The sequence below is a fragment of the Callorhinus ursinus genome, unplaced genomic scaffold (genome assembly GCF_003265705.2).
Source record: "Callorhinus ursinus isolate GAN/ISIS: 27379988/994484 unplaced genomic scaffold, GSC_fseal_2.0 scaffold10, whole genome shotgun sequence".
Classification (NCBI taxonomy): domain Eukaryota; kingdom Metazoa; phylum Chordata; class Mammalia; order Carnivora; family Otariidae; genus Callorhinus; species Callorhinus ursinus.
Genome location: NW_027397072.1, coordinates 67405676 through 67418578, shown reverse-complemented (window position 1 = coordinate 67418578; position 12903 = coordinate 67405676). Strand labels below are relative to the sequence as shown.

The 12903-nt window shown below is 37.7% G+C and overlaps 2 protein-coding genes across 6 annotated transcripts in view; one reads left to right on the top strand and one right to left on the bottom strand.

The window, feature by feature from the left end:
- The window catches only part of ASB3 (ankyrin repeat and SOCS box containing 3), a 103504-nt gene that overhangs the window by 77217 nt on the left and 13384 nt on the right, over nt 1–12903 (bottom strand). The window contains exon 1 of one of the 4 annotated variants that reach the window (XM_025868846.2): nt 2844–2983. The exons of 2 other annotated variants lie outside the window; for them this stretch is intronic. The gene's annotated coding sequence lies outside the window, so the exon portion shown is untranslated. One more of the 4 variants, XM_025868847.2, reaches the window with a different exon arrangement.
- Nucleotides 3234–12540, top strand: CHAC2 (ChaC glutathione specific gamma-glutamylcyclotransferase 2). Of its 2 annotated transcripts, XM_025868854.2 has the most exons (3): nt 3234–3449; nt 8936–8971; nt 11299–12540. In XM_025868854.2, the coding sequence occupies exons 1-3, from the start codon at nt 3315–3317 to the stop codon at nt 11680–11682; spliced, it is 555 nt and encodes a 184-aa protein (XP_025724639.1). In that variant the 5' UTR covers nt 3234–3314; the 3' UTR covers nt 11683–12540. The 2 variants fall into 2 exon arrangements, with proteins under 2 accessions (XP_025724639.1, XP_025724640.1); XM_025868855.2 differs by lacking the exon at nt 8936–8971.

Genomic DNA, 12903 nt, shown 5'->3' with positions numbered 1-12903 from the left:
TTAATCCCACTATGAGGCTAGGGGTCAGGATTCTCAGGGGAAGAGTTTCCTCCCAAGGGGCAATCCCTCTCAGTAATACTCCTAGCCCAGCCTCCCTTAGTTTTTCTAAGGATTTTAGGAGGTGGTTCAGGAAATGCCAACATGTCTAGTCCAATACAGGTGAAAAACTTTCTAGAACCACATCCTAAATAATTTATCCAGAAAATGAAGGTTTAAAAGAAGGGGCGCCTGGGGGGCTCAGTCGGTTGAGCGTCTGCCTTTGTTTGGCTCAGGTCATGATCCGGGGCTCCTGGGATTAAGCCCCAAGTCAGGCTCCCTGCTTGGTGGGGAGCCTGTTCTCCTTCTCCCTCTGCTGCCTCCCCACCGGCTTGTGTTTGCTCTCTCTTTCTCTGTCAAATAAATAAATAAAATCTTTAAAAGGCGAAGTTAAAAGAAAGCACACAGCATTTCCTATAGGAAATTTAAATTTATCCATGGTCACATTTTTTTTTAAGATTTTATTTATTTATTTGACAGAGAGAGAGAAAGCACAAGTAGGCAGAGTGGCAGGCAGAGGGAGAGGAAGAGGGAGGTTCTCCGCTGAGCAGGGAGCCGGACATGGGGCTCGATCCCAGGACCCCAGGATCATGACCTGAGCCGAAGGCAGCCACTTAACCGACTGAGCCACCCAGGCACCCCCATGGTCACATTTAAATATAAAGCTATAACTGCAGGAGTTGATTCTATAGTGCGCCAAACAGCTAACAGTAGCTATGGATTAATCTGATTGGATCAAATGGTCCCTTACTAGGAAAGTGAAAATATTTATTACAGAATATTTAATTATGCAGTTGACGGTTATTTATTGTGCACCAACTAGCTCATCAGTAATGTGGCGGATATAAAGATGACACAGACTTATATACAGTCTCATTGAAATGATAAATAACATGTTATTCAAAAGAAAGGAAGAAAGTGCTCCAAGAGAAGTACAGATAAAGAGCCCTGGGTAGTCAAAGAAGGGAGAAACTACTTCAACTTGTGAGGGATGTGAGCTGAGCCCTAAAGTACAGGAAGAATCTGACAATGAGAAAAGGGGCAGAAGAGCATTCGTAGGCAGAAGGAGCAACACAACCAACACCATGTAAATGAACAATCAAGGGTGAATAAGGGACAGTGAATAAGGAAAACAGTTAGTTCACTTTTGAAGGAGAATTAGCGAAACAAAGAACAGGAAGAAAAGGAACTTACAGAAGCAGCTGAAGGCCAAACTGTGGAGAACCTTGAATGTTAGGCTACACTTTGTTGAAAGATACTAATTTCCAGCTAAGGCCATTATATCCAAGTTTCACAAAAAAGAACAGACCATACATTTATGGCAATTTATGGCATATTCATCTTAATACAAGAAAAAAATTGTTTCTATGTAGGAAAAACACAAACACACACATAAAAATACCCCTCCAAAGACATTAAAAAAGAGCATTCGAGTAAAAACATGTATGAATCCCTTTCCAAATTTTACTGCTTTTCTCACAGTTACAAATAATGTTAACGGATCCAGATTAACGGATCTAGATTAAAAAAAAAAAAACATCAGAACTGGGTAACATCTTTGGGCTTCTTAAGGGAAGGAGAAGCCAAAAGAAATGCACTATCATAGCAGAATCTTTCCTCTCAACCCTTAATACCAACTAGTTAACACCCATAAACTGTATGCAAGATCTCCTTTTATAAAAACCTTCGCATGTTCTTGACTAAATGAGTACAAGGTCAAAAACCATATGTGATGTATAAACCTTAAATGGATCCTGGATGGTGAAAAAAGTATCAAAATATCAGCTACAAAAAGCAATTGTGAGACAATAAGGAAATTTGAATATGTAACAGATATTTGATGATGTAATTTTGTTAATTTTCTCAGATGTGATAATGGTATCGTGGTTATTAGGAGAAAGTCCTTATTTAAGTATTTAGCAGGGAAAAGTAACACATGCAACTTACTTCAAATGTTTTAGATTAAAAAGTATACAAAGAGAAAAAAATAAAGTAACAGGCAAAATGTCAATTATTGGATCCATGTAGAGTATATGAGTGATTACTATACTTCTAAAAAATTCTTTGTTTGAAATTTTTCGAAAAAGTTCGAAGTTGGTGGAAACCAACCATCCCAAGCAATGTGAAACTTAAACTTGGGTAATATATGAAAAGACCTAGTGATTCTTAAACTAAATTTTTCTTTGTAGCAGTTTCCTGCTGATTTCTTAAGAGTTCAAATAATACTCTTTGAATCTGGGTGTTTTAAAATTCTTTTGTGTAGCTAAAGCAAGAATTTGCTAAAGCTTCTCTTTTTACACACAGAAACACAGCCGTGCTGGTCCAAGTGAGTTTCCTAAAAAGTATTTTGGAGCAGTAGTTCTAACCAGCAGATCTTAACATTTTTTAGAATCTTGACCTGTTGGAGAAACTCATGAAAGCTATGAAGCTTCTCCCCCTGAATGCACACAGACCCCAAATTCTGTATACAATTTCAGGTTCCATATATCGTTTCTAAAGCCTGTGCATGAGGTAAGAACCTTTGCTTACCCTTTTCTGAGTGAGCTGCTGAGAATACTAAAGATGAATAAGGTCGTTTTGCGCGTAAAATTTAAATGAGTTGAAACAATAGCTCTTTCGCAGACGTAAAAGTTCTGTGGTAAACTTTCTGCTTTATGTGAAAGGCAGACATACAGAAGTTTTTTGGTTTTTTGTTTTGTTTCCGTTTTTCAAGTGTAAAGCCAAATACGGCATTCACAGCTTGCGCTCCTCTGGCGGCTGTTAAATTGGCAGAAACCCACTTTTCAAAGAACAAAATGTCTTCCTACGTGCCAAACGCAGTGCCGGTACATCTCTTGCCGGTATCTAGACTATACCAGCAGCAGCGACTCCAGGCGCTTCGCTTCTCCTTGTACCCGCTCGAAAGAAGCCGACAGTTCCAACCTCAGAGCCCCAGATCCCAGGAAAGGATTGTGGGTATTGTAGTCCTCTGCATACACGCCCCAGACGGTTAGGTTGCGTTGCAGAGACTACGAAAGAATCACACCGCTTAGCATACGGAGTCAATCCTTGATACCCTTAAGCAACGAAATAAAATAACGCTGACCGAGTCGGAAGACGATCCTCGAACTACGTGTCCCAGTGTGCTTTGCGTCCCCGAGCCGGCAGTGTGGCCACTGCGCCTGCGCCCGCCCAGCCAGTTAACTTGCGTCGGGAAGGCTGCAATCCCCACTGGTGCCGGCAAGGTAGAGACCAAAGCTGAGAGTCGACCGCCACCGCAGCGGAGGAGCAAGGGAAGGATGTGGGTTTTTGGTTATGGGTCCCTGATCTGGAAGGTGGACTTCCCTTATCAGGACAAGATGGTCGGATACATCACAGGCTACAAAAGGCGCTTCTGGCAGGGAAGCACCGACCATCGCGGGGTCCCAGGCAAGGTGAGGCGCCAGTCCCCCAACCCTTACTGCCCTCGGAGCGTCGCTCCCCAACTCCTGCCCCAGCTTTGCTGGACCTACACCTCAACGTTTCTGAGGGTGTAGTTTCCTCGGCCACCTGCCCCCTACCTCTCTCCCAAACCAAGGGCACTCCTTCCGAAGCCACTTGAGATGCGGGTGGTTAGTTTCTTGAGGAAACAAGAAACGTGGACACAAGCACACAAGCTCGCACAAGGCTGACGTGCTGGGAGGGGGCCCCATCTCTTGGCAACCTCTGCCAAAAAAAAAAAAAAAAACAGGCGGGAAGATCAATCTTCGTGTCACCACGGAGTTGAAATACCAAAATCAACTTGCACATTCAACTTTTTATCAGTTAAAATTGTTGGCATTTCTGCATTCTGGCAGACTTTCATTGGTTTCAGTTTAAACGAGCATGTTATTTCTGAGGTTTTTTGTATCCTGCCAAAGGTTTTATTTTATGACACCTAAGGTCAAAGAAGAACTATTTTCCAAAATTATCTCCGGTTATTAAGGAGCTTACTTTGATCACTTACTTCGGTTGTCAGGTACCGGCAAAGTTAAATGAGTTCCTGGTTTGTTACTTGAGTAACACAGTACCCATTACTGTATCCAACATTATTTTAATATTTCCCCATGTTTCTCCTCTAAATTATGAATGTGAAATGGAAGTTCTTTGATCCATTTTTCAGTCATACAAAGACATTCATCCCAAAATATGTGTACAGAGAACTAGTAGCAGCTCACTGCTTATGCAAATCAGCCTTGTATTGGCTTCAAAACAACCAATCCACAAAGAAGACTAAGTTTTGGGTAACAATTCGGATACCATAAATACGTGTTTTAGTTAATCTCCTAACTTTTGGAAGGGTACAAAATTTTTTATTGTTTATATGTTCTTTAAAGTACTCAGAGTTATATGAGCTTGATTACTGTTTTTTAAAAAGAAATTAATATTGGCCCCAAAACACAATATTTAAAATGCTAGAATCTGGCTTTAAGGTAGGCAGATGACTTGAAAACAGGAAAGTAGGGGAAATGCACATTGGTAAACCAACAGAAACTTAATGGCAAAAATTTCTTCAAGAATACTATGAAACAGGGGCACCTGGCTGGCTCAATCGGTAGAGCATGCAAGTCTTGATTTTGCGGTTGTAAACTTGAGCCCCACAATGGGTGTAGAGATTACTTAAAAATAAAATCCTCTTTTAAAAAAAAAAGTTATAAAACAATATTTAAGACTTTAAAGAATTGAGTAAAATGAAACTTGTTAATAAAACTAAGTGAAGTAAAATGCCTTTTGAGTTGTCAGATATGAACACTTAAAATTTCTATTAAGAGAAAAGCCTTAACCCAGCCTCCAAATTTTAATAACCATTTAAGTGTTAAATGCTTACAAATATGATTTTGTTTTTTGTTTATTTTGTTTTGTTTTTAGAGAGAGAAAGAGCATCTGCACACGAATGGGGGGGCGTGGGTAGGGGCAGAGGGAGAGGGAGAGAGCCTCGTGCATGCAGACTACATGTCCAGCACAGAGCCTGATGACGGGCTTGATCTCACCACCCTGAGATCATGACCTGAGCCGAAATCAAGAGTCTTACGCTTAACTGACTGAGCCACCCTGGAGCCCCATAAATATGGTTTTAATAGCATATTTTACTACTCTAGGTTTTTGGGGTTTACGATTTTGATTATTTATTTGAGAGAGAGAGAGAGCACCAGCAGGGGTCAGAGGGAGAGGGAGAAACAGACCCAACATGGGGCTTGATCTCAAGACCCTGGGATCATGACCTGAGCCGAAGGCAGATGCTGAGCCACCCAGGTGCCCCTATACTCTAGTTTCAATCAAAATGTATGATGTGTTTGTTATATAGCACATTGAGATATGTACACTGTTGGACTAGAACAATAAGAAGTTGTCGAGTAAATGCAACAGCCATGATTCTTTAAAAGAAGAAAGGAGCTATAGAAGCCAGTATTTTTTTACTTGTATTTACTAAAATATAGGGCAGGTAAGGTAGGAGCCAGGGAGACTGCAATGGCTAATAGTTTTACACCTACTTTTATTTAAAGGATCCATCATAGCAAATTAAAGGAAAGTCTAAGTAACAAACGTTTTCTAAGTATACTGTTCTGTTGTGGCTCAGTCATTGGGCGTCTGCCTTTGGCTCAGGTCATGATCTCTGGGTCCTGGGATGGAGCCCCACATAGGGCTCTCTGCTCAGCGGGTAGCCTGCTTCTCCCTCTCCCACTCCCCCTGCTTGTGTTCCTTCTCCCGCTGTGTCTCTCTCTGTCAAATAAATAAAATCTAAGAAAACAAAAATGGAAAGAACATTATTTACTTAACATTTTTTTATAGTAGATCACCAGCTTTATATAAATCTTAACTGTCAAACAAGAATACAAAAGGCTACAGAGATATCCAGCAAATTAGAAGAATGACATGGATATTTTATAGGACTATGTTTTTTACAGCAGCATATGCTCCTACTAAATTAGTCATCATTACATATGAAATGTGGTATTATTAAACAAATGTTAGGCTCATTTCCACACACTGCAATGTGACATTTGTGGAAAAATACCAAACCTACTTGCTTTATTCAATTATGCTTTCTTTTTAGCTTCATTAAACTTTAATTTCTTCCTAAATTTTATTAAGCATCTCATTTATATATAACAAAGCTAGCAGCATCTCACCAAATTAAGGATTCATTTAAATGTGAACATTGTTTTCACAGCAGAGAGAATATATTTCAACTTCAAAAAGAAACATTTTAACACAAGAGATAATCACGAACATTTACTAAATCTCTAACTGTTCTAGATCTAGAAAAATTACTCATTACTCAAAGCACCCATAATGGCCCATATTTCACGATATCCTCCAATACTATTCAGCTTCAAAGACCCCTTCTTTAGTTTCAGTACCCTAAAAAAGCTTTCATGTGATTTACAAATGTACACTGTTTCTCAATAACATTTATTTTAGGGACAAAAAGTTTAAGTTTTAGAAAATATTTCCAAGGGGTGCTGGGTGACTCAGTTGGTTGAGTATCCGACTCTTGATTAGAGCTCAGGTCATGACCTCAAGGTTGCGAGTTCAGCATGCCAGCTCCCCGCTCAGCAGGGACTCTGCTTGAGATTCTCCCTCTCCCTCTGCCCCACTCTTGCTCTCTCTCTAAAATAAATAAATCTTTATAAAAGAAAATATTTCCAAGTAAATTTATCAGTAGTGCCAAAAGTCCATGTCTGTATCATCTATAGGCAATCAAAGGGAGTCTGTTTATTTCCCCTTAAAATGATTCCTTATGTTTTCTGTTTCAACTGCTACCACCTAAAGTCCAGGACTTCCCTCTTTCAACAATTACTACTGACCACTTACATATACAAGTAGGAGACACCTATGCAAACAACAATACCTGACAAGTACCACAGCGAAGTGAATAAAAGGAGAAATGAGAGTTTAGAAGGAGCTGCTACAGAGTAGCCCGGGGAGTCACCAAGCCTTTATGGACGGAATGGCAGGAAGATATCCCACAGATATAAAAGGAAGGGCATTCCACACTGAGTACTGGTATATACAAAGATATGAATGTTTGTAAAAGTTACAAATAAATCAGTACAGCTTGAGGGGGAAAGTGGTAAGAAATGAGGTTTGTAGTAAAGTCATGCTGAGGAATTTTTATTTTATCCTGTAGAATACTATAACCCTGAAAAATTCAAAGCACAGGAGTGAGTGGCCCAATGTTTGCACTAGAAAGTCATTCCATAGCCAAGAAGTGAACAAACTAGAGGTAAACAAAACTAGAGGGAGGCAGTGAGGTCCCTAAGGAAGCCACTGAAGGATGCAGAGGAACCAGATACAGAAGAATCAAAAGACAGAGCTACCAAGAATTGATGACTGGGCTGGATATAAGGGGAAACAAGGAAAAGGCGAGTACAGAACTTGTCACCTGGACCACTAACATTTCTTACTCAAAAGTCTACTTCCTTCCCACTCTAACTTGCATACTATATACTTTACCACTCGGATCTTCCCCATACACTTCTTTTATCATACGAGTCATCCATTTCTCAAGTGCTACAGTAGCTCCTATTTCTCCCAAATTTCATTGGCTTCTTATGTTCCATTGTCCCCTAGCTTCACCTCCACTCTGGCTTTTCAAATCTGACTATCCTGTTTCTCCAGTTATCTTTCTGGATCATCTCCTTTATATGTTGGGGCCAACTGCTAAAGTCAGACACTTAGCCTGTAGTCTTGCCTCTAGGTCCACACTAGAGGTCCGCTCTTGTGAATTATGCCCTTTTGCCAGAATTTTGTCTTTATGACCACCAAGACTCAGAATTCTTACTGCACTTATACCATACATCTTAGCCCTTAAGTGTTCTTCTATTTCACATGTTAAGTTCATGTTCCAGAATTACAATATAAGCTCTTGAAGCAAGAATCAAGGTTTTACTTTCTCTACAACATAGGTAGGTATTCAGTAAATAGCTCCTAATTCACTCTAAAGTTGAAAGTAATATGGTAATACCTACATCAATATATGTATCCTCATTGTAGCATTTTCTTAAATAGAAAACAAGTCAAATCTCAATGCCCAACAACACAAAAATGTTTATATTATAGCTCACTGATGATACATTATGCAATTATTAAAATGTATGAGATTAACAAGAAAATATAATTAAATAAGAAACATAATCCAAAATCCCATGTTTTCCATGGTTACAAATTGTCTATAAAAATAGACAGACTAGAGGAAACAGCAATGAAGATGACACAAATATCTGAATGATTTATGATTAGTATGTGCTAGAACAGTGGGCAAACAAATGTTAAAACAAAAATGTTAAAATGCTTACAATTCAGCACTCTCACTAATGATGCTAACATGTCAATAGATACATAGCCTTTCGCACTAAATAGGAAGTGTACTTTAAAAAAAATAAAAGCAAATTCTCAGAGAGCTCCAGACCTACAGGATCAGAAACTCTGGGACTGTGGCTAAGTAATATGTTTATCAACCCTCCAGGTAATTTTGATCTACACTAAAGTTTGAGAACCACTTTCCTATTAGAGGAAAGCACTCTGGAAGAACATGTTTGTTCCCTAACAAAACTATAGGAATCTGACCAGAACTTTTATTTATAATTGCTTCTCCCTTTACCTTTCATTTTAGATGAGCCTTAGTCACAGGTGTGTTTTTTGATATATCAATTTTAAGTCAATATAGCTAATATACACCAATTGAAAGGAATCTTTTAGAAAAGATAAGGTATATTTTCTTAGTTAATCCACTTGAAAATTTATCATAAAAAATAAGTGCTAAGAAAGTGTTTAATATGAACAAATGAAATTAAAGTATTCCATGTCAACAACAAATTGCTAATGCTCGGTTAGTTGAAAAACTGATTCAGAAAAAAAAAAACTTTTTTTTTTTTTTTTTTTACTTTTTTTAAAACAGCCTGGAAGAGTTGTGACTCTTGTTGAAGATCCTGGGGTATGGTATAATTATTCTTTTTTGTATAGTCTTTAATCATATAAAATGTTGAGATGTTTCTCAGTTTTAATAATCAATGAAATTCTATCAACAGTCATCACAGACAGTTTGAATACTAGGTCTAGAATTCATCTCTGTATTTGTTGTGTTTCTTTTCAACTGTTGGGAAAAGTTGGAATGCAGACTGAAAGGTAGACAACAAAATAAAACCAAATGGTATGTAGTCTCATTTTTTTTTAAAGATTTTATTTATTTATTTGACAGAGAGAGACACAGCGAGAGACGGAATACAAGCAGTGGGAGTGGGAGAGGGAGAAGCAGGCTTCCCGCCGAGCAGGGAGCCCGATGCGGGGCTCGATCCCAGGACCTGGAATCATGACCCGAGCTGAAGGCAGACGCTTAACGACTGAGCCATCCAGGCACCCCTCATTTTCTTTTTTTTTCATTTTTCTTTTCTTATTCAGTTTATTGACTAAGAATTAATGGAGCCAGCCCTCAGACAGCCAAACTGCTACTAAGAATCAAATGGAACCCTTAAAATTCTCCTCACATTTGCTAGGAGTCTACGATTCTCAGCAAAAATCCCAGTCAGGAATTATCACTTTCTAATTGCCTAATTTTATTAATAGCACAATAGGTTTTTAAAGAGATCTGGAGCACTAGAAAACAAATTTACCTGATAGTCCTCTGTTTTCTTAAATATTTTAAATCATTTCATTGATGTACAGATACAAACTTTTATATTTTGAAGTTAAGGATTTAACTTTGGAAAGAACTTTGATATACAAAGAATAAGCAGCTATCAACAGCAGATGATAATGGTGAAATAGTGAAATGAAATGCTTTCATAATTTGCATTAGGAAAAGCATATATAAAAATGGCTTCAGGGTGCCTGGCTAGCCCCGTTGGTACAGCATTTGACTCTTGATCTCAAGGTCCTGAGTTTAAGCCCCAAGTTGTGAGAATGGAGCCTACTTAAAAAAAAAAAAAAGTTTCAAACTGGTAACCATAACTCTTAATTAAAGTTAATATACAGCACTTCGTTTCTATAGAATGTTGAATTCACTCAAGAAGATACTTAGCAACCTAAAGTTTAGTCTTTAAAGTTAATAATAAAAGGTTGTGAATAAACTAGAGAATCTATACTACAAACTGTAAATCCTGCTTATATCACAGATATTTTATTAATACATACACACACACACACAAAACCTCTGCAGCCAAACTATACTGTTTTTACTGATACTTTGTAAACAAACTAAACAATAGAGGAAATCAGCATTTTAAAATTCTTCATTCTGAATAATTTCTTTGCACACTAGGTTACTTATCATTGTTTAAGTTTTAAAAAATTATGTCTTTTAACTAGTGGGACTGAACAAAATATCAGGTGTTTATTTCGGTCATTAAAACTAGAGTTCTAGGGACGCCTGGGTGGCTCAGTCATTAAGTGTCTGCCTTCAGCTCAGGTCATGATCCCAGGGTCCTGGGATCGAGTCCCACATTGGGCTCCTTGCTCAGTGAGGAGCCTGCTTCTCCCTCTCCCTCTACTGCTCCCCCACTTGTGCTCTCTCTCTCTGACAAATTAAAAAAAAAAATTTTTTTTTTTAATTCTAAGTTTTAAATCCATAAACATTCACTAATGGTATAGGGCAGTGGTTTCCAAACTGCTTCATGGAGTGTTATAGCCACTCTGAAGCCTACCTGAGGGGCTGTAGTGGATATAACTGCTGGGTGCTGGTTGGGAGGGCTCTGATACCCCAACCTGTTTCAGCTAGCATCACTTATCTTTTTTACATATCAGGTGTTCCCTTGTTTGCAGAAAGCGTTCTGTGTTTTAAAAGCTCTGTAAAAAAGTAATCAACTACTTAAAGCCATCGCAAATTCATTTTATTTGTTCATTTTTTCACTGCAGGAACTTTCAAATATCCTTTGTAAGTTACTCCATTCAGAATACTAAATGGCAACCTCTTTTGTTGAGCTGGTACCTCTCAGTGCACTTTAAGTAATGCAAAACTACACTGACTTTTTTTTTTTTAAGATTTTATTTATTTGACAGAGAGAGACACAGCAAGAGAGGGAACACAAGCAGGGGGAGTGGGAGAGGGAGAAGCACGCTTCCCGCCGAGCAGGGAACCAGATGCGGGCTTGATCCCAGGATCAGGACTTGAGCCAAAGGCAGACAAACTTAACTGACTGAGCCACCCAGGTGCCCCAAAACTATACTGACTTCTAGGAATATACAAGATACTTTCTTAGAGCACAATATATCTTCACCTATTTTAGCACTGTAAATACTAAATATTGTATTTTCATTTTTCAACAGGGTTGTGTTTGGGGTGTTGCTTATAGACTGCCAGTAGGAAAGGAAGAAGAAGTAAAAGCATACCTTGACTTCAGAGAAAAAGGAGGCTACAGGACCACGACAGTCATTTTTTATCCAAAAGATCCTACAACAAAACCATTCACTGTGTTGCTATACATAGGAACATGTGATAATCCTAATTATCTTGGTCCTGCACCTCTAGAAGACATTGCTGAACAAATTTTTAATGCAGCTGGTCCAAGTGGAAGAAATACAGAATATCTTTTTGAACTTGCAAATTCAATTAGGAACCTTGTGCCAGAAGATGCAGACGAGCATCTTTTCTCTTTGGAAAAATTAGTAAAGGAACGTTTAGAAGGAAAACAGAACCTCAATTGCTTATAAAGACCTAATCACTGACTTTTCCAAACAAGCAGAGCTTTTAGTCTTCAGAGAAAAGCTATAGCCTCATGCACGCTGGCAATATGATTTGGAAACATGTTTACTTGAAGGTCTTATTTATTTTTAATGTTGCAGTCAAGATACGATCAAAATGTGCAGTTTAATTTCATGTATCCTGAAACATATAAATATTTAAAATACTGGGATATAAAGAAAAAATTCAAGTTTTAATAATATAATGGTTTCCTAACTATATGATATTGAACACTTGCTCATAAGAAGTGAGTTCTTTAGAAAAATACAATGAAGGACTCAGTTCAGAGCTTGTTTTTATCAGAGTAAAAATAATTCTGTTGTTTCATATCACAAAACTATTTTGAAGTTGTAGAGAATTAAACCAAAGTCCAGTAAATATAATAAGGTAATATCTTCAATATATTCCTATACGATAATTGTGTAACCATGGTTTAAAATATATAAACTTAAAATAATGTGTAGTTAGAAATATATGGTAATTAGACAAGATTTCAACCTTCATTGTGAATTTCCTTGTTCGGGTATTAAATAAGACCCTTTCCAATGTAAGTCAAAAAGACTGGCATTTTTAACATAAAAATTTCCTTGGAATTATAATGTACTCTACCTCCCCTTTTTTGAATAAATGCATTTTACTACATGGAAAAAAACTCATTCAGCTAAAAAGGCACAAATTACATTATAGGAATCATGTCCACTAACAATGCAGTATGCCATTCAGTCACTTTGTATCAATCTTAAACTGAAACTTAAAGAGAGATGGCCTTTCTGATATTACAAATTAACAGAAACATACATATAATGAAAGTCTGGTGTTTGAAATGACCTTTAGAATTGTAGTTTTTTTTTTAAACTAATAAGGTGGCATTACCTAATCATTTGCTACACAGGCTTTTTTTTCCTTCTTATATCTTGTCACCAAAACAAAGGTATCCACTTAGTACTGTTGATGATGCTACTCAAATAGGAAAGTTACATGTGCATTATTAACTCATGTAGAACTGATCTTAATTCTAATCAAGATAATCTGTGTTATAGGTTCCTTCTTTCTCAATAGGACAGTCTCTCTAAAATCTTTTAACATAAAAAGAATTTCAGAGTCCAGAGTGCCCATTACACTATGGAACCCACTTTAACATAAGAATTTCAGTGTCACATTAAATTTATGAAACTTAATAAAAACTCTTC

Excerpts from the sequence above, each read along its gene's own strand:
- CHAC2 (XM_025868854.2), top strand. The coding sequence starts at position 3,315 with ATGTGGGTTTTTGGTTATGGGTCCCTGATCTGGAAGGTGGACTTCCCT. Across the intron at positions 3,450-8,935 it reads ATCGCGGGGTCCCAGGCAAG|CCTGGAAGAGTTGTGACTCT; the intron begins GTGAGGCGCCAG and ends TTTTTAAAACAG. Across the intron at positions 8,972-11,298 it reads CTCTTGTTGAAGATCCTGGG|GGTTGTGTTTGGGGTGTTGC; the intron begins GTATGGTATAAT and ends ATTTTTCAACAG.